This window comes from Mobula birostris, chromosome 28 (genome assembly GCF_030028105.1).
Source record: "Mobula birostris isolate sMobBir1 chromosome 28, sMobBir1.hap1, whole genome shotgun sequence".
Taxonomy (NCBI): Eukaryota; Metazoa; Chordata; class Chondrichthyes; order Myliobatiformes; family Myliobatidae; genus Mobula; species Mobula birostris.
Window position 1 is genome coordinate 38,939,179 of NC_092397.1, and position 22,550 is coordinate 38,961,728.

At 49.3% G+C, this 22,550-nt stretch overlaps 1 protein-coding gene across 1 annotated transcript in view; it reads left to right on the plus strand.

The window, feature by feature from the left end:
• Positions 1-4,295, plus strand: part of LOC140189077 (NF-kappa-B inhibitor epsilon-like) — a 42,575-nt gene extending 38,280 nt beyond the window's left edge. Inside the window, exon 6 of the mRNA XM_072245779.1 lies at positions 504-4,295. Within this exon, the coding sequence (XP_072101880.1) occupies positions 504-560 (57 nt within the window). The 3' untranslated portion in view covers positions 561-4,295. The remainder of the gene's footprint in view (positions 1-503) is intronic.
• Positions 4,296-22,550: the final 18,255 nt, after the last annotated feature.

Here is a 22,550-nt window from a genome sequence, read left to right on the forward strand (position 1 = left end):
CTATTTGCCTTCTGCCTTCTGGTTGAGCACCATAGTTGATGTGGTATTTCATGGATTCTGTTCTGGTTGTTATTCTATTGTGGATTTATTGATACTGAATGGTGGGGTAGGTAGGACTGAGGGGCTGATTGGCCTACTTCTGCTTCCGTTCTGCGCTGTCGTCGTGCGATCAGGTTTGCCTGCGGCTGAGGAGGTGGCATGGACCCGCGGGCTCTACTGCCCTTAGTCTGGGAGTCTCAGGACAGAGGGAGATCTGCACATCCGGTGGGAGAGTCCCGTTGTAACCCAAACGTCCCGAAACACTGAGGCGAGGCAGGTCCTCTCCCCGTGAGCTAGAGGGTGGGGAGGAGCTCTGGAAGTTGCGATTTGAACCCCGGGACAGGGTGGGGGAGCCAGAGCTGTCTGACTCGCGGGGCATGGTGGGCAGTGGAGATCGGAGTGGGGGAGGCCGGCTTTGGGAATCTAGTCATCCAGCCTTTCACCTATCACCTTCGACCCTTCAGGTTCTGGAGCTGTGGCCCTTCGACGACCTGAGGTTACGCGGTCGGCCGGTCATGTGACGGCTCAGCGGATGGCGGACTGTGCGCAGTGCTTCCGAGGATCGGGGGGGCCGGTGGTGACGGAGAACTGCCCTCCCTGACCAGTGGCTGGACCACTGGGGACCCTGCACCCACACCCAGGGGGCCCGTAGACCGACCCCCACCGCCTCTGCTCTCCCACCCAAGCGCTGGGGCAGCCACCGCTCCTCGAAGACGAGGCTTGCTCACGTCTCTCAGGGATGGCCCTGTGGTTCGATCCTGCAGGATAGGCAGACCTCCGAGCCAAAGAAAACGGAATAAACTCGGCCCATTCTGCACCTGTCTTGCTGCTGCTACTGAGTCTTCTTCCCCACCCTACCCCACCCTAGCATTAGCCCTCTTTTTGATCCATATTTAAATAAATATGAATCTAAAAGATAGAAATGTATAGAAATCTGTAATATATACGCCTAAGACTTGTGCTTCCTGCTCCCTCCTCCTTTTCCCAACCATGATTCCCCTCTCCCTGCCCCCTTCCCACTCTCAGTCCACCACAGAGACCCATATCAGAATCAGGTTTATCATCACTCAGACATGTCATGACATTTGTTTTTTTTGTGGCAGCAGTACAATGGAATGCATAAAATTGCCACAGTACTATGCAGAAGTCTCGGGCACCCTAGCAATGTAAATGTGTCCAAGACTTTTGCACAGTACTCCTCCCTCTCCCTCACGCACTTGCACCCTCTCTGTCCGCACGGTAACGGGCCCTACTGGCCCAGTGAGCCTGCGCCACCCCATCACGTCCCCATGACCCGTTCGTGTCTGGACGGTGGGAGGAAACTGGAGCAGCCAGAGGAAAGCCACAGGAAGAACGTGCAGACTCCTTACAGACAGCGCCGGGAACTGATCCCGGGTCCCTGGTGCTCTTCACATCCCATCCCCTGGTTGAATGCTGTATTATTGTCCAAGATCAGCGAGAAAAGTTTCTTTTGCGTGCCATCTGCACAGATCATCCCAAACATCAATGCATCAAGGTCATTCACCGTGTGCCGTGTTGTATGGCGTGGCCGATCACGGCCGTGATTGTCCTTGGCATGCTGTGGTTTGCCATTGCCACTTTACAAGACGGGCAACCCCAGCATTATGGGTACTCTTCAGAGATCGCCTGCCTGGCATAACCAGGACTTGTGATGTGCACCAGCTGCACGTACGACCATCCACCCCCACTATCAAGACGTTACACTGGGAAAAGCAGTTACAATGAGTGGCCTTGGACTGTGCTCGCTGGAATTCAGAAGAATGAGAAGAGACATTATAGAGATATAAAGGGATAGATAGGACAGAGGCAGGAAAGTTACTTCCACTGGTAGGTCAGGCTAGAACTAGTGGACACGGCTTCAAGATTTGGGGGAGTAGATTTCGGACAGAGATGAGGAGGAACTTCTTTTCCCAGAGAGTGGTGAATCTGTGGAGTTCTCTCCCAATGAAGCAGTGGAGGCTACTTCAGTAAATATATTTAAGACAAGGTTGGATAGATTTTTGCATAAGAGGAAATTGAGATTTATGGGGAAAAGGCAGGTAGATGGTCAGATCAGGCATGATCTTATTGAAAGGTGGAGCAGGCTCGATGGGCCAGATGGCCTACTCGTGCTCCTACTCCTTATGTTCTTAATGCAGAATAGAGTGTTACAATTACGAGGAAAGGGCTCCCACAAAGTAGATGATGAGGCCAACAACCCGTCTGAATCATACAGGAGGTCTGCTAACAGCAGGATAGAAGCTGTCCGTGAGCCTGGAGTCCGTGCTCGTGAGGTACTGTGGGAAGGGGGAGAAAAGAGAAAGCTTGGGGCGGGAGGGGTCCTCGATTATGCTGGCCTCTTTCCTGATGGAGTCAGTGTGGAGGGGAGACTGGCTTAAGTAAGGGATTGGGCCGTGTCCACCACCTTGTGATATTTTGCAGTCTTGACCCTCATCATTCTTGAGTACGTCCTGGGGACCCTGCCCAGCTGTCAGAACCACTATTTCCCCTCCACATATACACCCCGAACCCACCACCTGTGGCCCAGAAGCCGGTCGCCCATGTCAGGCTCTGCAGGTGTGAGATCAGAGCCCGGTTGGCTCGCTTGGCAATGCTGGAACACTGTCTTCCCAACGGGATGTTAGCCCAGATCCTTCCCTGACGGTCACGTGAAGATCTGACGCTGTTACAGGGTGAACTGTAGCATGCCCTACTGATGTTTACACTGCCATCCATGTTACAAAAATATTACTAAACTGCTGCTTTGAAGAGTTCACTTTGTGCAAACTAGATTCTGAAAAAGGAACGCTATTCTGAATGTGATATTGTTTGTAAGATACCTGCATTTGTCCTTAACCTCTCCCACCTTGTTTTCCTCCTTTCACTCTCCAGAAACCCACATATTTTTAGATTTCCTTCACACTGATTAGATCTGCGGCATCGTTTGGCCCCATCGGGCCGGGGTTTTAAGCGGGAGGGTTACGTGGAGCGGCAGGACAGGTGTGCAGCTGAACTGCCCGAGCAGGTTACCGGCAGAATCTGTCCCACGGTAGCGTAGTGATCAGAACAACGCTATTGCAGCTCAGGGCAGTTCCGTCCTGGCGTCCACTGTATGGGGACTGTACATTCTCCCTGCGGAATGTGTGGGTTTCCTCCGGGTGCTCTGGTTTCCTCCCACAGCCCAAAGATGTACCGGTTGGTAGGTTCATTGGTCATTATAAAATAGGCTAGGGTTAAATCAGGGGTTGCTGGGCAGCGCAGCTCTAAAGGCCAGAAGGGCCTGTTTCATGCTGTATCTCAATAAAAATAACAGAAACTTAAACTATCCTCGGCCACATTAACCAAGGAAGCTTTACAAATGAAGGGTGAATAGTCTCGACCCAGAGCATCGATTGTCTGTTCCTCGCCACAGATGCTGCCTGACCTGCCGAGTTGTTCCACCACTTTGTGAGTTGTACCCACCATCTTCCCTGTCTAAACCAGCCCCCCTCGCAAAATGCTGGAGGGGCTCACAAGTTGGGCAGCAGCTACGGAGGGGGTTAAACAGTCAACCTTTCTGGTTCCTCACCCCAGATGCTGCCTGACCTGCCGAGTTCCTCCACCACTTTGTGTGTTTGCTGCTCTGAATTTCCAGCATCTGCAGAATCTCTTGTGATTGATGTTCCAGTGGAAACAATGCAGTTTTCTTGCATTCTGGTGTGCAACTCTTCCGGACTTTCTCCAAATCCTCCACACCGTTCCTGTAATAGGGCAACCAGAAATGCGCACAATGACCCAAGTGGGGCCTAACCATCACACTGTGTGGGTGAACGGCCATGCAAGAACTGAAATGCTCCTATGCACATAGCTTCTTGCCACACAGCTGGAATCTTATGTAATGTTGATATAGTTTTGAGATCATGCTAATATAATTGTGGAATACCCTGTAATTAATTGTGTTAATGAATATGGTCCATAAATTTTCTGAATAATAAACTTACCACAACCTTTACTTTGAAGCATTTTAGCGCTTCAGCATATTTATATTAACAGTGTTTTATGTTACAACACTGTTACAAATTGTAACAATACACAGAGAATGGAAGTTGGTAGCTCTTTGTTAATAAACCGCCGGCCAGCTGAATGCCGATGCCATCTAGTCGAAACATTTTACTTTTGCCATTGTGCCTGTTTTGACTGCCTGGCATTGTTTACTAATGTAGAGTTATGGTTTGTGTTTGTTTGATGTGCAGATTACAAAATAAAACATTTAAAGTACCATGCAGTTTTCAGACCGAGTGAAAATTTCCTGCTGAGAGCAATGCGAGGTCCACACACCTGCAAAAAAAATTACGCATCTATATTTATTTATTGTAAAAAAAATTTTAAACCATATAACCATATAACAATTACAGCACGGAAACAGGCCATCTCGGCCCTTCTAGTCCGTGCCAAACTCTTACTCTCACCTAGTCCCACTGACCTGCACTCAGCCCATAACCCTCCATTCCTTTCCTGTCCGTATATCTATCCAATTTAACTTTAAACAACAACATAGAATCTGCCTCAACCACTTCTGCTGGAAGCTCATTCCACACAGCTACCACTCTCTGAGTAAAGTTGTTCCCCCTCATGTTACCCCTAAACTTTTGTCCTTTAACTCTCAACTCATGTCCTCTTGTTTGAATCTTCCCCACTCTCATTGGAAAAAGCCTTTCTACGTCAACTCTATCAATCACCCTCATAATTTTAAACACCTCTATCAAGTTCCCCCCTCAACCTTCTACGCCCCAAAGAATAAAGACCTAACTTCTTCAACCTTTCTCTGTAACTTAGGAGATGAAACCCAGGCAACATTTTAGTAAATCTCCTCTGTACTCTCTAAATTTTATTGACATCTTTCCTATAATTCAGTGATCAGAACTGTACACAATACTCCAAATTTGGCCTTACCAATGCCTTATACAATTTCAACATTACATCCCAACTTCTATACACAATGCTCTGATTAATAAAGGCCAGCATACCAAAAGCTTTCTTCACCACCCTATCCACATGAGATTCCACCTTCAGGGAACTATGCATCATTATTCCTAGATCCCTTTGTTCTACAGCATTCTTCAATACCCTACCATTTACCATGTATGTCCTATTTTGATTAGTCCTACCAAAATGTAGCACCTCACATTTTTCAGCATTAAACTCCATCTGACATCTTTCAGCCCACTCTTCTAACTGGCCTAAATCTCTCTGCAAGCTTTGAAAACCTACCTCATTATCCACAACGCCACCTATCTTAGTATCATCTGCATACTTACTCATCCAATTTACAACCCCATCATCCAGATCATTAATATATATGACAAGCAACATTGGACCCAGTACAGATCCCTGACGCACACCGCTACACACCGTTCTCCAACCTGACACACAGTTATCCACCACTACTCTCTGGCGTCTCCCATCCAGCCACTGCTGAATCCATTTTACTACTTTGATATTAATGCCTAACGATTGAACCTTCCTAACTAGCCTTGAGTGGAACCTTGTCAAAGGCCTTACTGAATTCCATATAGACAACATCCACCGCTTCACCCTCGTCAACTTTCCTAGTAACCTCATCAAAAAATTCAATAAGATTTGTCAAACATGACTTTCCACGCACAAATCCATGTTGACTGTTCCTAATCAGACCCTGACTATCTAGATAATTATACATACCATCTCGAAGAATGCTTTCCATCAATTTACCCACCACTGACGTCAAACTCACAGGCCGATAATTGCTAGGTTTACTCTTAGAACCCTTTTTAAACAATGGAACAACATGAGCAATACACCAATCCTCCGGCACCATCCCCATTTCTAATGACATTTGAAATATTTCTGTCAGAGCCCCTGCTATTCTCACATTAACTTCCCTCAAGGTCCTAGGGAATATCCTGTCAGGACCTGGAGACTTATCCACTTTTATATTCCTTAAGAGTGCAAGTACTTCCTCTTCTTTAATCATCATATTATCCATAACTACCCTTCTTGTTTCCTTTACCTTACACAATTCAATATCCTTCTCCTTGGTGAATACCGAAGAAAAGAAATTGTTTAAAATTTCCCCCATCTCTTTTGGCTCCGCACATAGCCGTCCACTCTGATTCTCTAAGGGACCAATTTTATCCCTCACTATCCTTTTGCTATTAATATAACTGTAGAAACCCTTCGGATTTATTTTCACCTTACTTGCCAAAGGAGCCTCGTATCTTCTTTTAGCTTTTCTAATTTCTTTCTTAAGATTTTTTTTACATTCTTTATATTCCTCGAGCACCTCATTAACTCCAAGCTGCCTATATTTATTGTAGATCCCTCTCTTTTTCGGAACCAAGTTTCCAATATCCCTTGAAAACCATGGCTCTCTCGAACTTTTAACCTTCCCTTTCAACCTAACAGGAACATAAAGATCCTGTACCCTCAAAATTTCACCTTCAAATGACCTCCATTTCTCTATTTCATCCTTCCCATAAAACAAATTGTCCCAATCCACTCCTTCTAAATCCTTTCGCATCTCCTCAAAGTGAACCTTTCTCCAATCAAAAATCTCAACCCTGGATCCAGTCGTATCCTTCTCCATAATTATATTGAAACTAATAGTATTGTGATCACTGGACCTGAAGTGCTCTCCAACACATACCTCCGCCACCTGGCCTATCTCATTCTCTTACAGGAGATCCAACACTGCCCCTTCTGTAGTTGGTTCCTCTATGTGTTGCTGCAAAAAACTATCTTGCACACACTTGACAAACTCCAAACCATCCAGCCCTTTTACAGAATGGGCTTCCCAGTCTATGTGTGGAAAATTAAAATCTCCCACAATCACAACCTTGTGCTTACTACAAATATCTGCTACCTCCTTACAAATTTGCTCCTCCAGTTCTCGGACCCCATTAGGTGGTCTATAATACACCCCTATAAGCATCACTACACCTTTCCCATTCCTCAGTTCCACCCAAATAGCCTTCCTAGACGGGTCCACTAATCTATCCTGCCAGAGCACTACTGTTATATAATCTCGGACAAGCAATGCAACAACTCTACCTCTTGCCTCTCCTACTCTGTCACATCTGAAGCAAAGAAATCCTAGAATATTTTGTTGCCAATCACACCCCTCCTGCAACCACGTTTCACTAATAGCCACAACATTATGTTTCCAGGTATCAATCCATGCTCTAAGCTCATCCACCTTTCTTACAATTCTCCTAGCATTAAAATAGATGCATTTAAGAAACTCTGCACCTCTTACTCTCTTTTTATCCTTAATGGAGCAAACAACTTTGTTATCTTTTTCTTCCTCCTCCCCTACATCTTTGTTCCTTTCCCTCTCACTTCAGGATATCTTGGACGCGATCAGAAAGATCCCGGACCCTGGCACCAGGGAGGCAATCTACCATCCGGGTCTCTGGACTGAGTCCACAGAATCGCCTTTCTGACCCACTAACTATCGAGTCCCCTATTACTACTGCCCTCCTCTTCCTTTCCCTACCCTTCTGAGCTACAGGGCCGGACTCTGTGCCGGAGGCACGGCCACTGTCGCTTCCCCCGGGTAAGCTGTCCCCCCCAACAGTACTCAAACAGGAGTACTTATTGTCAAGGGGCACAGCAACTGGGGTCCTCTGTAGTACCTGACACTTCCCCTTCCCCCTCCTAACCGTGACCCACTTGTCTACCTCCCGTGGCCCTGGTTTGACCACCTGCCTGTAACTCCTCTCTATCAACTCCTCACTCTCCCTGACCAGACGAAGGTCATCGAGCTGCAGCTCCAGTTCCGTAACGCGGTCCCTTAGGAGCTGCATCTCGGCGCACCTGGCGCAGATGTAGACGTCCGGGAGGCCTGGAGACTCCAGAGCCTCCCACATCCGGCACTGAGAACAACAAACTGCCCTCACCCTCATACTGCCTCTCTCCTCAAATAACAACAAAAAATGAATGCCAAACCTTCCTCGCCTCGCCCGTTTCTGCCGAAGTCCATTGAGCCGAAGCCCATTGAGCCAAAGCCCTTAAGCCTTCAGTCTGCTCCCGACTCACTCCGCCACCCTTTTTGGATCATTGGGACCTCTTCTGGTGCAGGTGTGACCTGTACAAAAAGGACAGGCTACACTTGAATCCTAGGAGGACCAATTTCCTTTGCAAGAAAGTAAGAGTTTGTTGTTAACGTTCCACTGAGGTCAGAACTTCTGCACAAGTTTACCACAGAGGCAAAGGGAAATAAAAAGAGACCTTATTACCGGATCTCCTGGTGGCCAAACGTTTTATTCCCAATTCCCATTACCATTCCCACATGTTGGCCCATGGCCTCTACTGCTAAGAGGCCACTTTCAGGTTGGAGGAGAAACACTTCATAGTCTGTCTGGGTAGCCTCCAACCTGATGGCATGAGCATCAATTTCTCCCCCCCCCCTTCTCTCTTTTTCCATCGCAGCTCTGAGAGCGCAAGAAGAACTTTGGTCCAGGTCAATGGAACTGAAGAACTTCCATTCCCCACTCGCTCCCCTCTTAACTCTTCCCCTCACCTACCGAGCCCCTCTTCCTGGTGACCCTGCTTCCCTTTTCTCCCATAGTCCATTCTCCTCTCTTGTCAGATTCCTCCTCCATCAGCCCTTTACGTTTCCCACCCATCTGGTTTCACCTATCACCTGCCAGCTTGTAGTCGTTCCCTCCCCACCACCACTTCTTTCTGGCTTCTGCCCCCATCGTCCAGTCCCAATGATGTGTCTCGGCCTGAAACGTCAACTGTTCATTCTCCTCCATCGATGCTGATGTCCCCTGGTAATCTTCTGTGTTTCTCTGCTCAGCTTCTGCCATTTTCTACCATGATTGCTAAAAAAACCTCCTCTGGTGGGGAGGGGAGGGGAGTGGGTTCATTTCGGGGGCCTAGAACAAAGGATCAGGTCGAGGTCTCAGAGGGGCTGAATCCCACTGCGAGCTCCTGTGATCCTGCGGGAGCCAATTGATCGGAAAATCTCCGAAGGGAATGAGACGGAGAGCGGAAAAGGGGAGTGGAGGCCCGAGACGCTAACACAGACACCACCGGCGGAGCACAGTGGGTCGAGCACCATCGGCTGCTGTTTTCCAGCGTCAGAACCTGAAACACCGACTCCACAGATGCTGCCTGGCCTGCTGACGTCCTCCAGCAGTTTTCAGTTTTCACATGGGAGGGGGGAGCTCGGGAGGTAAGGGGCAGGTAGCATTAACATAATGGGCTGAGTGCTCTCCATTTATAATTGTGATCCTGGAAGAAGTGGGGAGGGGGGAGGTGTTGGATTTGACTTGGGCGAAGGACATGATTCGTCACACAACCTGCTGGAAGAAATCAGTGGGTCAAGCAGCACCTCAAAGTTCAAAGTATATTTATTATCAAAGTATGTAGACTATATACAACCTTGAGATTGGTCTCCTTGGGGGCAGCCCTGGAACAAACCCAGTCGAACCCATTAAAGACAACCGTCAAGCCCCCAATGTGCAGAGAGAGAAAAGCAAATCACGTGAACAATGGAAGTAAGCAAATCACACTCAGAACTGAGTGAGTGCACAGCTGAGTCTCTGCAGGCCACAGCTTCTGTTCAGTGCAGAGACGGGTAAACCTTGCCTATCCCCCTCCTCTGGCCTTGACATCCTGAACTTTTCAATCTGACCTGCTGCTTACACTGCCCAAACATCAGCTTGTGCTTCACACTCAGACCTGGGCCCTGCTGCTTCGATGTGCTCTCGGGCCCAGGATCTGCCACCAAAGTTCGGCCTGACCTTTCCGCCCAGGCCTGGTGCTTAAATCGGTCCTCGCCCTGGGGCCCTTGACTCGGCTCTTGCCGCTTCGAATCGGCTCCAGGTCCACTCCAGCAATGGCCAAGTGTCAGCTCATTCCCGCTCGCGGGCCTGGGGCCTGGGGCCTGGGCCTCACCGCTAGCCTCCTGCACCTTCGAGACTTCAGTCCGCACTGCAAAAATGCCAGGTTGTGCAGGTGGTTCGAAAGCTCAGCTCTGAAAGGGACTTTATGGGCGATTGACTGCAGTGATCGTCGTCGAGAAAACGTGTGATTAACACAGTAATTAGTTGTTTTCTATGCTCCCGGAAAGTCGTCGCTGTGCTTCACCAGCGCCATCTTAAACCATCTGTGAGGGAGAAAAGGATTTTGTTGAGGGAAACAACATGATAGTAACACATCGAGCCAGGGTGGCCCAATTACACCCAAGTGACTAATTATCCTGCACGTTTGGAATGTGGGGGAAACCCATGAATCTGTGTGGCCACCCTGTGCTTGGCCCAAACCCCCAAAACCCTTCCTGTCCAGCTACCTGTCCAAGTGCCTTTTAAACATTGTCAACTTGCCAGCCGGCCTCGACTACTTCCTCTGGCAACTTGTTCGCAATGTCCGCCACCCTCCGCCTGAAGTCGTTGCAACCTTTTCTCTCTCACCTTGCACGCGTGGAAAAGCCAGTGGCACTTTGCTGTGGGACCAGTCTCTCCCCCTCCCTCTTGCTCGCTGCCGCAGTAGGATGGAACCAGGACATTAGGGTCTTGGCCAAGGTTTAATCAGCACAGTTTGTGGATTGGACTCTGTAGTTCACATTATGATGTGTTCTTGGTTTCTGATTACTCCTTTTTGTATGCTATTTTGCACGATTTTCATGGGGATGGAGTGGCTCTATGGCTGGCAGTCAACGAACGGCAGTGTAAAACTGAATTGAACTGAACTAGGCTGTTCCAAAGGCTCTTGGGTTTGATGTTTAATACTCTCTGTGTTATTTGCTCTTTTTTGCTATTTGTGCGATTTGTTTGTTTTTGTCCATTGGGTGCTTGATGTTTTCAGTGAACTCGTTCCTTTGTTTCGTGGCTGCCTGTGGAAAAAAGGAATCTCAGGGTTCTATCCTGTCTACAAACTTTGATAATAAATGTACTTTGAACCTTCAACTCTTTGGAAACAAATTCACCCTACTTGATTTTAAAATCACTACACTCCGAGGAATAAAGTCCTTGCCTGCCCAACCTCTCTCTATAACAGGGGATCTTGCCAGGACTTCTTGTAACCCTTCTGTAACACGCTGTAAGGTTTCGCTGCTAATGTAATGGCCTCCCTGTAACGTTCCACTGCTGAGGTAATGGTTTCTCTGCAGCAGCAACGTTTGGGTTATGACTAGAGATAACGAAGCATGTTAGCCAAGGAGCGGGATGTTGTTCTTGTTTGTGTGTCTGGCAGCTGGGAATTCGCGGTCTTTTGCCAGGGAGAGATGAGGAGAGAAGACGCGAACGGAGAGAGTTGGTAGACCGCCGGACGGGGTGGACTTGGAGTGAGGGTCCAAAGGTCAGTGACAATTTGAGGAGGTCGATGATAGATGAACGGCCTTATCAGTGAGCTCCAACATTGCACATTAATCTCTTTCATGAGAATGGGCCCTTTTTCTTTTTTTTTGTTTCTTTACTAACCATATAGTCAAATTAAGAATTATAAAGCTCAATCGTTTAATCGCATATTGTGTACTGTTTGTTATTTTGGGGTACTGATTTGTAACAGGGGACACATCGCACAGCATCCACCCAAATGAGATTTCTTCAGTTTGGCCAGGGTCGGGTGGGGTGGGTGGGGGTCTATCATCCCCTGTAATAAGCCGCTAGCTGAAGTGAGAGTTACACTTCATTGCAACCTTTCCACTGGAATAATGCCTTTCCGATAACAGAGAGACAAAACTGACTGCAATACTCTCACCAACGTCTTGAATGACTGTGATAAAAAGTCCCGACTCCTGTACTCGGTACCCTGAATGATAATGGAACCCTGCCCTGTCATCCCATCTCTTCGAATATATATTAACAGACATCCCACCCTGCAAACACTAATTTCAGGGAGGTAGCACCATCAATTTGCGGGAGACTTCCGGGAGAGGTGGGATGTCTGTAATAGAGTAGCTCCCTAGCAGCTAGCCAGCTAGTTTAAATAACGTTAGCTATGCTAATGAATGAATGACACCTGTTAAACTCACCTCAACATGTCTTTTACAGTCTTAACCCACCATGGACAATAGAAAAGTCACTGTTGCAAACAATGCAGCGAGCAACACTGTCATTATTTTGAACCCTATTAGGCAGTGTACACTTTAGTGTAGTCTGGGGTGACGTAGTTTTATATTTCCTTTTGGAACACTCTACCACTCTGACTTTTTTTTGGAACTCTCTCGCTCTTGCTGTCTCTCTATCGTGCGCACTCTCGCTCGTGGTTGCTCTCACTCGCGCTCGCTTTCTCGCTCTCTCTCACTCTCTCGCGCTTGTTTTCTCGCTGTCACTCTCTCTCTCGCTCTCGCGCTCTCTCGCTCATGGTCGCTCTCACTCGCGCTCGCTTTCTCGCTCTTGCTGTCTCTCGCTCTCTCGCTCTCTCGCGCTCGCTTTCTCGCTCTTGCTCTCGCTGTCTCTCTCGCTCTCGCTCTCTCGCGCTCTCTCGCTGTCTCGCGCTCGCTGTCTCTCTCGCTCTCTCGCTCTCTCGCGCTCGCTTTCTCGCTCTTGCTCTCACTGTCTCTCTCGCTCTCTCGCTCGTGGTCGCTCTCACTCGCGCTCGCTTTCTCGCTCTTGCTCTCGCTGTCTCTCTCTCGCTCTCTCGCTCTCTCTCGCGCTCTCTCTCGCTCTCTCGCTCGTGGTCGCTCTCACTCGCGCTCGCTTTCTCACTCTCGCGTGCTCTCTCACACTCGCTCTAAAAGTAAATCAATTTCCGGGACATTGTATATAATTTGCGGGCATCAGGGAGCCACTATTAATTTGCGGGAGACTCCCGGACCTTCCGGGAGAGGTGAGATGTCTGTATTAACCCTCGCTGGGCAGCACAGTCTAGGCCCCCGCCCTTTCGCTGTAGCTGGATCTTATGTGAGTGCGATTCGCTGTTTAGAAAATTTAAACGCCGCCCCAGATGGTCACTCCTCTCTCCGAGGAGCTGAGGCTGTGAAGACTGCCCCGGCTGCTGTGCCCTGTGCCCGCTAATATTGTTGAAGTGATAGTGAGGCCTTGGGCCTACTCCGGGCTGCTCCAGGGTTTGGATCTCAGGCCTCAATTCTCCTTCGGAACGCTGTTGGTCACTTCAGTTGTTTGCATGATTTGTGTTAGTTTTCCGTCTCCTGCACATCGAGTGCTGCTCTTTCGATTTTATTTTTATTTTCATTCTTTAGTTGGGTCTTTCGGGAATCTTGCTTTGTGGCTACCTGAGAGAAAGCAAATCCCAATGTTGTACAATTTATACATGCTGTAATAATATACATATCTTAGATCGTGAATCTCAACCTCATTCTCTTTCCTCCTCCCCATCACCTTTCAACCTATCAACCTTCACTTTAAATACACCCAATGACTCGACCACCACAGCCATTGGTGGCCGTCAATTCCACAGATTCACCATCCTCTGCTAAAGAAATTCCACCTCATCTGGATTCTAAAGAAGCATCCTTCTATTCTAAGGCTGTGCCCTCCGATACTAGACTTCCCCACTATAGGAAACATCTTCTCCACATCCACTCTATCTGTGTCCTCTGGTCCTAGACTCCCCCACCATAGGAAACATCCTCTCCACATCCACCCTATCTGTGTCCTCTGGTCCTAGACTCCCCCACAATAGGAAACATCCTCTCCACACCCACTCTATAAGTGTCCTCTGGTCCTAGACTCCCCCACTACAGGAGACATCCTCTCCACATCCACTCTATGTGTGTCCTCTGGTCCTGGACTCCCCCACAATAGGAAACATCCTCTCTACATCCACTCTATCTGTGTCCTCTGGTCCGAGACTTCCCCACTATAGGAAACATCCTCTCCACATCCACTCTATCTGTGTCCTCTGGTCCTAGACTCCCCCACTACAGGAAACATCCTCTCCACATCTACTCTATCTGTGTCCTCTGGTCTGAGACTCCCCCACTATAGGAAACATCCTCTCCACATCCACTCTATCTGTGTCCTCTGGTCCTAGACTCCCCCACTATGGGAAACATCCTCTCCACATCCACTCTATCTGTGTCCTCTGGTCCTAGACTCCCCCACTATAGGAAATATCCCCTCCACATCCACTCTATCAGTGTCCTCTGGTCCTAGACTCCCCCACAATAGGAAACATCCTCTCCACACCCACTCTATAAGTGTCCTCTGGTCCTAGACTCCCCCACTATAGGAAACATCCTCTCCACATCCACTCTATAAGTGTCCTCTGGTCCTAGACTCCCCCACTACAGGAGACATCCTCTCCACATCCACTCTATGTGTGTCCTCTGGTCCTGGACTCCCCCACAATAGGAAACATCCTCTCTACATCCACTCTATCTGTGTCCTCTGGTCCGAGACTTCCCCACTATAGGAAACATCCTCTCCACATCCACTCTATCTGTGTCCTCTGGTCCTAGACTCCCCCACTACAGGAAACATCCTCTCCACATCTACTCTATCTGTGTCCTCTGGTCTGAGACTCCCCCACTATAGGAAACATCCTCTCCACATCCACTCTATCTGTGTCCTCTGGTCCTAGACTCCCCCACTATGGGAAACATCCTCTCCACATCCACTCTATCTGTGTCCTCTGGTCCTAGACTCCCCCACTATAGGAAATATCCCCTCCACATCCACTCTATCTGTGTCCTCTGGTCCTAGACTCCCCCACAATAGGAAACATCCTCTCCACACCCACTCTATAAGTGTCCTCTGGTCCTAGACTCCCCCACTATAGGAAACATCCTCTCCACATCCACTCTATCTGTGTCCTCTGGTCCTAGACTCTCCACTATGGGAAACATCCTCTCTACGCTCACACATATCTAGGGCTCTCAATATTTGGAAGGTTTCAATGAGATCTCCCTTATTCATCTCAACTCCAGTGAGTACAGGCCCAGAGCCATCAAATGTGCCTCATTTGTTAACCCTTTCATTCCCGGGATCATTCTTCCCCGGACCATCTCTAATGCCAGCAACGTTGCTTCTTAGATATGTCTCCCTTAGGAAATAACTATATAAAATAAAATGATAGATTGGGAATGAATTTCAACGGCCCCCCGTGTTCGTGAATTGGCGAGACCGGAGTTGAGGCCTAGTGTTCGGAGTCCCGTCACCAGCGGACGGGGAGTACAAGCCTGGTGTTTGGTGATTGGGCGGGTCCTGTGGTGGATGCTGAGGAATGAGGGCCCGAGGGGAGTTGAGGTTCGTTGACGTGGAGCCCTGGGTCAGCAAAGATCTGAAACTCTCTGCGAAAGCCCAATGTCTGCGTGCCCACATCCCTACCCGGGTCCACCAGAGGCTGAAGAGCACAAAAAGGCGGCTCTGCCTCGGGAGCAAGACTGCTGTGTTCTGTGATGATCTGTTGAGCACTGTGGGGATGAGCTGCTGATGGGCTTCGCCAGAACATCCTCGGGTGTGGGCTGTTGACATAGATGTTGTGTTTCGATACGTGTCTCAACATTTACATGACACATGAATCTTAGATATGGGAATCCACGTCCATCAGTGAGATCAGATTTTATTCTTCTCAAGCTCGAAAGGGTTTTGGACAGTCTTAGTCAATCAGTTCTTTATCTCCAAACTGCTTCTGAAACCGCAGGCCTGCTCTGGCCTTTCACTTTCATTTCTTGACTCAACTTGAGAAGGTTTCAGGACAGTTGTAGTGATGACGAACCATTTCTTCCCCCGAAGGGAATGACCAGACAGACTGACTGCATCTCTCCAGCAGCAAGTTCCTGGAAGCCTGTGTACACTCACTGCAGACTTTGTTCATCGGAAGCCTACGGTCTTGTGTCTCACTCACACTGTCAGATACGTGGGTGATGACCAAAGACAAAAAATGTCTGGAGTCAATCAGCACTTCAGTGCAAAGGCACTTATGAGGTACATCAAAAACTAGAGGAAAGCGTGAAACAACTGCCATAACTTACAAAGAGATATCTTCCAAAGAGCACACTAATAACTCAATGGTTCCAATTATTATCCGAGACTGTACTCAGTACACAACCTGAAATACTTACTCTCCACAGACAGCCATGAAAACAGAAGAGAGCCCCAAAGAATGAATGACAGAAAAATGTCAGAAACCCAAAGACCCCCCACCTCTCCATCCCACGTACAAGCACCATTAAAGCATCAACCCTGCCCCCACGCCACACGTTTTCCGGCACGAAGCATCTGTGCCCACAGCCCACCGAGCAAACGACAGCAAAGCCCCCAAAGAGAGACCGACAAAGTCCTGTTGTTCTCCCGCCAGCTCGACATGCCCCAGGCTCTGTTCTGGGCCAGTGTGAACCCCGGCTGTCCCCATCTCTCTCTGCTCTAACGGCAATAAGCTCCTGTTCATTCGGCAATTTGATTACCAGCAAAGTGAACTTCAGACTACACCTGATGCACACCACCAAGTAGTCACAATCATATCACAAAATACAGAAAAATATCGACCTTAAATACAGTACAGACAGCGTGTACACACTTACACCTCCCCAGTACTAAAGAAATGGAAAATTCTGGCAGGAAATGCACCGTAAAGCCAACCCGAACACATTAGCTTGGCTTAGGGCCCATGATGAGAGTATACCAGAGGCAGACGTTGAGGTGTGAACAGTCAGCACAAACACAGGAGAGTGACAAGGCAGTAATTGTGTGTGTGTGTGAGTGTGTGTGTGTGTGTGTGTGTGTGTGTGTGTATGTATGTATGTATGTGTGTGTGTGTGTGTGTGTGTGTGTGTGTGTGTGTGAATGTGTGTGTGTGAGTGTGTGTGTGTGTATGTATGTATGTGTGAGTGTGTGTGTGTGTGTGTGTGTGAATGTGTGTGTGTGAGTGTGTGTGTATGTATGTATGTGTGTGTGTGTGTGTGTGAATGTGTGTGTGTGTGTGTGTGTGTGTATGTATGTGTGTGTGTGTGTGTGTGTGTGAATGTGTGTGTGTGAGAGTGTGTGTATGTATGTATGTGTGTGTGTGTGTGAGTGTGTGAGTGTGTGAGTGTGTGTGTGTGTGTGAGTGTGTGTGTCCCTGTCACAAACACACATAAAATACACACGAGGCCATTGTTTAGAGAGTGTATTTCGGGGAGACATTAAATCCGGGCTGGTACTAATATCTGAGAGTGGGAATATGGCTGATCAGCACTGACCTAAACAATGTGAATTTGGTTGCTGTGCGGCAGCAGTACTGTACAGAGCAAAGACATAAAATTGTTCTAAACTGCAAAATAAACAAACAGTTGAAAGAAAAAAAGAAGCTGTGAGGCAAGTGGGGAGCATTCGGAAATCTGATGGGAGAGGGGGGTGAACCCGGTTCTAAAACAACACACACAGAATGCTGGAGGAAGTCAGCAGGTCAGGCAGTCGACGTTTCGGGCCGAGGCCCTTCCTCGGGACTGAGGAGACCGGAATGGGGAGGGGAACAAGGACAGCTAGCCACGTGGGTGGGGGATGACAGTAGAAGCTGGAAGGTGATTGGTGAAAAAGGTAATAGGGCTGAAGAGGAAGGAACCTGATAGGAGAGGAGAGTGGGCCATGGGGGAGAAAGGCATTGGGGCACCAAGGGAAGGTGGAGGGCAGGTGAGAAGAGGGGGTCCGGAGTGGGGAATGGAAGCTCCCCAGTTCCATTCAGCTACACCCGGACCACATTTTTCCAAACCTCTCCCATCCAAATCTCCTAAACGTTGAAATCGAGCCCAAGTCCACCACTTCTACCTGGGAGCTTGATCTGCACTCTCACCACCCTCCGAGTGAAGAGCTTCCCCTTAACCATTTCACCTTTCACCCTTAACCTCTGACCTTCAGATAGCGACCTTGCCCTGCTGGGAAATGGAGCGCCTCTCCATCCACTCAAGGCCCGGAGCGAGCAGGGCAGTCCTCTTTGTCGCCGCCATCTTCTTCCCGACAGCCCATTATCTCGTGGGACCCAGCCTCAGTACAAACACAGTCAGGATGGAGTTGGAGGGGCGGGTGGGGGTTGTCCACAGTGTAAAACTGGCCTTCCCACGTACAACGCAGTGTGGGGGTGTCGCGCAGGGCGAGGCACAAACATGGCCGACTGCAGAAAGGTAGAGAACAACGAGACCACAGGCTCATCTTTCACGTCAGGATGAGCTGCGTGTTCATCACTTCTGACGCCAGCTTCGCATGCCCACGACTCGCTAACCCTGACCCGAGCGTGTTTGGACTGTGGGAGGAAAGCAGAGCACCCGGAGGAAACCCACGCGGTCACGGGGAGATCATACAGACTCCTTAGAGACCGTGGCGGGAATCGAACCCTGATCTGGCAGCGGGCATTTTGTAGAGCATTACGCGAACACTGCCTCCTCAATCTGAGCGGCTGTCTGCTTTCAGAGATCCCATGTGGTCTGGGTGACAATCTGAGGGGCTGTCTGCTTTCAGAGATCCCATGTGGTCTGGGTGACAATCTGAGGGGCTGCCTGCTTTCAGAGATCCCATGTGGTCTGGGTGACAATCTGAGGGGCTGCCTGCTTTCAGAGATCCCATGTGGTCTGGGTGACAATCTGAGGGGCTGCCTGCTTTCAGAGATCCCATGTGGTCTGGGTGACAATCTGAGGGGCTGTCTGCTTTCAGAGATCCCATGTGGTCTGGGTGACAATCTGAGGGGCTGCCTGCTTTCAGAGATCCCATGTGGTCTGGGTGACAATCTGAGGGGCTGCCTGCTTTCAGAGATCCCATGTGGTCTGGGTGACAATCTGAGGGGCTGTCTGCTTTCAGAGATCCCATGTGGTCTGGGTGACAATCTGAGGGGCTGTCTGCTTTCAGAGATCCCATGTGGTCTGGGTGACAATCTGAGGGGCTGCCTGCTTTCAGAGATCCCATGTGGTCTGGGTGACAATCTGAGGGGCTGCCTGCTTTCAGAGATCCCATGTGGTCTGGGTGACAATCTGAGGGGCTGCCTGCTTTCAGAGATCCCATGTGGTCTGGGTGACAATCTGAGGGGCTGTCTGCTTTCAGAGATCCCATGTGGTCTGGGTGACAATCTGAGGGGCTGCCTGCTTTCAGAGATCCCATGTGGTCTGGGTGACAATCTGAGGGGCTGTCTGCTTTCAGAGATCCCATGTGGTCTGGGTGACAATCTGAGGGGCTGCCTGCTTTCAGAGATCCCATGTGGTCTGGGTGACAATCTGAGGGGCTGCCTGCTTTCAGAGATCCCATGTGGTCTGGGTGACAATCTGAGGGGCTGCCTGCTTTCAGAGATCCCATGTGGTCTGGGTGACAATCTGAGGGGCTGTCTGCTTTCAGAGATCCCATGTGGTCTGGGTGACAATCTGAGGGGCTGCCTGCTTTCAGAGATCCCATGTGGTCTGGGTGACAATCTGAGGGGCTGCCTGCTTTCAGAGATCCCATGTGGTCTGGGTGACAATCTGAGGGGCTGTCTGCTTTCAGAGATCCCATGTGGTCTGGGTGACAATCTGAGGGGCTGCCTGCTTTCAGAGATCTCATGTGGTCTGGGTGACAATCTGAGGGGCTGTCTGCTTTCAGAGATCCCATGTGGTCTGGGTGACAATCTGAGGGGCTGCCTGCTTTCAGAGATCCCATGTGGTCTGGGTGACAATCTGAGGGGCTGTCTGCTTTCAGAGATCCCATGTGGTCTGGGTGACAATCTGAGGGGCTGCCTGCTTTCAGAGATCCCATGTGGTCTGGGTGACAATCTGAGGGGCTGCCTGCTTTCAGAGATCCCATGTGGTCTGGGTGACAATCTGAGGGGCTGTCTGCTTTCAGAGATCCCATGTGGTCTGGGTGACAATCTGAGGGGCTGTCTGCTTTCAGAGATCCCATGTGGTCTGGGTGACAATCTGAGGGGCTGCCTGCTTTCAGAGATCCCATGTGGTCTGGGTGACAATCTGAGGGGCTGTCTGCTTTCAGAGATCCCATGTGGTCTGGGTGACAATCTGAGGGGCTGTCTGCTTTCAGAGATCCCATGTGGTCTGGGTGACAATCTGAGGGGCTGCCTGCTTTCAGAGATCCCATGTGGTCTGGGTGACAATCTGAGGGGCTGCCTGCTTTCAGAGATCCCATGTGGTCTGGGTGACAATCTGAGGGGCTGTCTGCTTTCAGAGATCCCATGTGGTCTGGGTGACAATCTGAGGGGCTGCCTGCTTTCAGAGATCCCATGTGGTCTGGGTGACAATCTGAGGGGCTGTCTGCTTTCAGAGATCCCATGTGGTCTGGGTGACAATCTGAGGGGCTGTCTGCTTTCAGAGATCCCATGTGGTCTGGGTGACAATCTGAGGGGCTGTCTGCTTTCAGAGATCCCATGTGGTCTGGGTGACAATCTGAGGGGCTGTCTGCTTTCAGAGAACCCATGTGGTCTGGGTGACAAGGGACTGAGAGACTGGTTGTAACCAAACGTCTGGATTAATTCCCTCGTAAATGTCAATGTACAAACTACTGGAAAGAATCCCTGGCGTATGAAGGTGCCGAGACACTCACAATCTTACCCGCGACAGAATAGGCCAAGGCCTCTTTGCCTTGAGCAGACAGCACACCAGTCAGCAGGAACTCACAGACTGACAGGAAACACGCACGATTAGAGATGAGACCATCTTGAGGAAGGGTAGTCGTGGGCACGTGCTGACATCTAACGGATAGGGGTGTGGACTTTGTGTGTGTGTGAGCTATTGAAGAGCGGAAGTTCAAGGCAGACGTGCAAAGCCCATGGCCAAGACTGATCAGTGAAGACAAGGGAGTGGATTCCTCAGGAGTCTGAAGTCAGCTCAAGAGAGTTAAACAAAGTTTACACATTAGTTATGTCCAAAGTGCTGTGTTAAAGGGACAATACTCCAGTGCTTGTGTGCTCTTCATGAATGCAGTAGAGGGTCTATCCTGGCCCAATATATCAATGCAATTATAAAGAAGACACGACAGCAGCTATACCAGGGGTGATTGATCAGTTCGTGGCCTAAGTTAGAAAACCCAGCACATTTATTTTTCAACATCGTCCCTTCCTACATGTACACACTTAGTCCAGCGGCCGTGGAGCACGCGGATCCCTTCTTTGTAGAAGTGGTCCACAGCAGGGGTGATTGATCAGTTCGTGGCCTAGGGTAGAAGGAGATGAGTTATTAACTTCAAACTCTCTGCATTATCACTCAAAGAGTTGAGCTGCATGTGCAGGTAACGAGAGCGTCTTGGACCTCCAGATGGTCCACAGCAGGGGTGATTGATCAGTTCGTGGCCTAGGGTAGAAGGAGATGAGTTATTAACTTCAAACTCTCTGCATTATCACTCAAAGAGTTGAGCTGCACGTGCAGGTAACGAGAGCGTCTTGGACCTCCAGATGGTCCACAGCAGGGGTGATTGATCAGTTCGTGGCCTAGGGTGGAAGGAGATGAGTTATACAGTTCTCGTTACATGCACGTGTAGTTCAACTCTTTGAGTGAAAATGCAGGAAGTTAATAACTCATCTCTTTCTACCTCAGGCCACGAACTTATCAATCACCCCTCGTATTTCATTCGGTGTTTGAGGAGATTTGGTTTGTCACCAAAGACACTGGCAAATTTCTACAGAGGTACTGTGGGGAGCATTCTGACTGGTATGGGAGGGAGGGGGTCACTGCACAGGGTTGAAATAAGTTGAAGAAAGTTGTAAACTCAGACACCTCCATCATGGCAACTAGCTGCCCCAGAATCGGGTTTAATATCACCGGCACACGTTGTGAAATTTGTTGTTATGCAGCAGCAGTGCAATACAGAATACATATTAAAGGGTTAAATTAAAAATAGTGCAAAAACAGAAATAAAAAGCAGTGAGGTGGTGTTCATGGGTTCAATGTCCGTTCAGAAATCTGATGGCAGAGGGGAAGAAGCTGTTCCTGAATCATTGAGTGGGTGTCTTCAGGCTCCTGTGCCTCCTCCCTGATGGTAGCAATGAGAAGAGGGCATGTCCTGGGTGATGTGGGTCCTCAATGATGGATGCTGCCTTTTTGAGGCATCGCTCCTTGAAGATGTCCTGGGTGCTGGGCATCTGCAAAGACAGACATCTAGGACGTCTCCTTGAATTTTACACCTGCCGTCTCAGCCAGGCATAATATTAAAAACAGCAAATGCGGGAAGCACTCACTAGGTCAGGCAGCAATAGCGGGGAGAGAGACTGAGTCAGCTTTTAGGGTGAAGATCCTTCGCTGGAGCTGAGAAGGAGGCAAAAATACTCATCATGCTGCAGGGAAGTGCAGGGGGTGTCTCTGGTGGGGTAAAACCGGGCTGACCATGGAGGTGGGCTGTGGACAAGCAGATCTGACTAGAGAGTGAATGGGAGCATCACAGAGTGAGGTCCCCCACCACCAGGTTCAGGAACAGTTATTACCCTCAACCATCAGGCTCCTGAACCAGTGAGGATAACCTCAACTCTGAACTGATTCCATCGGGAAGGAGGTACAGGAGCCTCAGGTCCCACACCACCAGGTTCAGGAACAGTTATTACCCCTCAACCATCAGGCTCCTGACCAGAGGGGATAACCTCAACTCTGAACTGATTCCATCGGGAAGGAGGTACAGAAGCCTCAGGTCCCACTCCACCAGGTT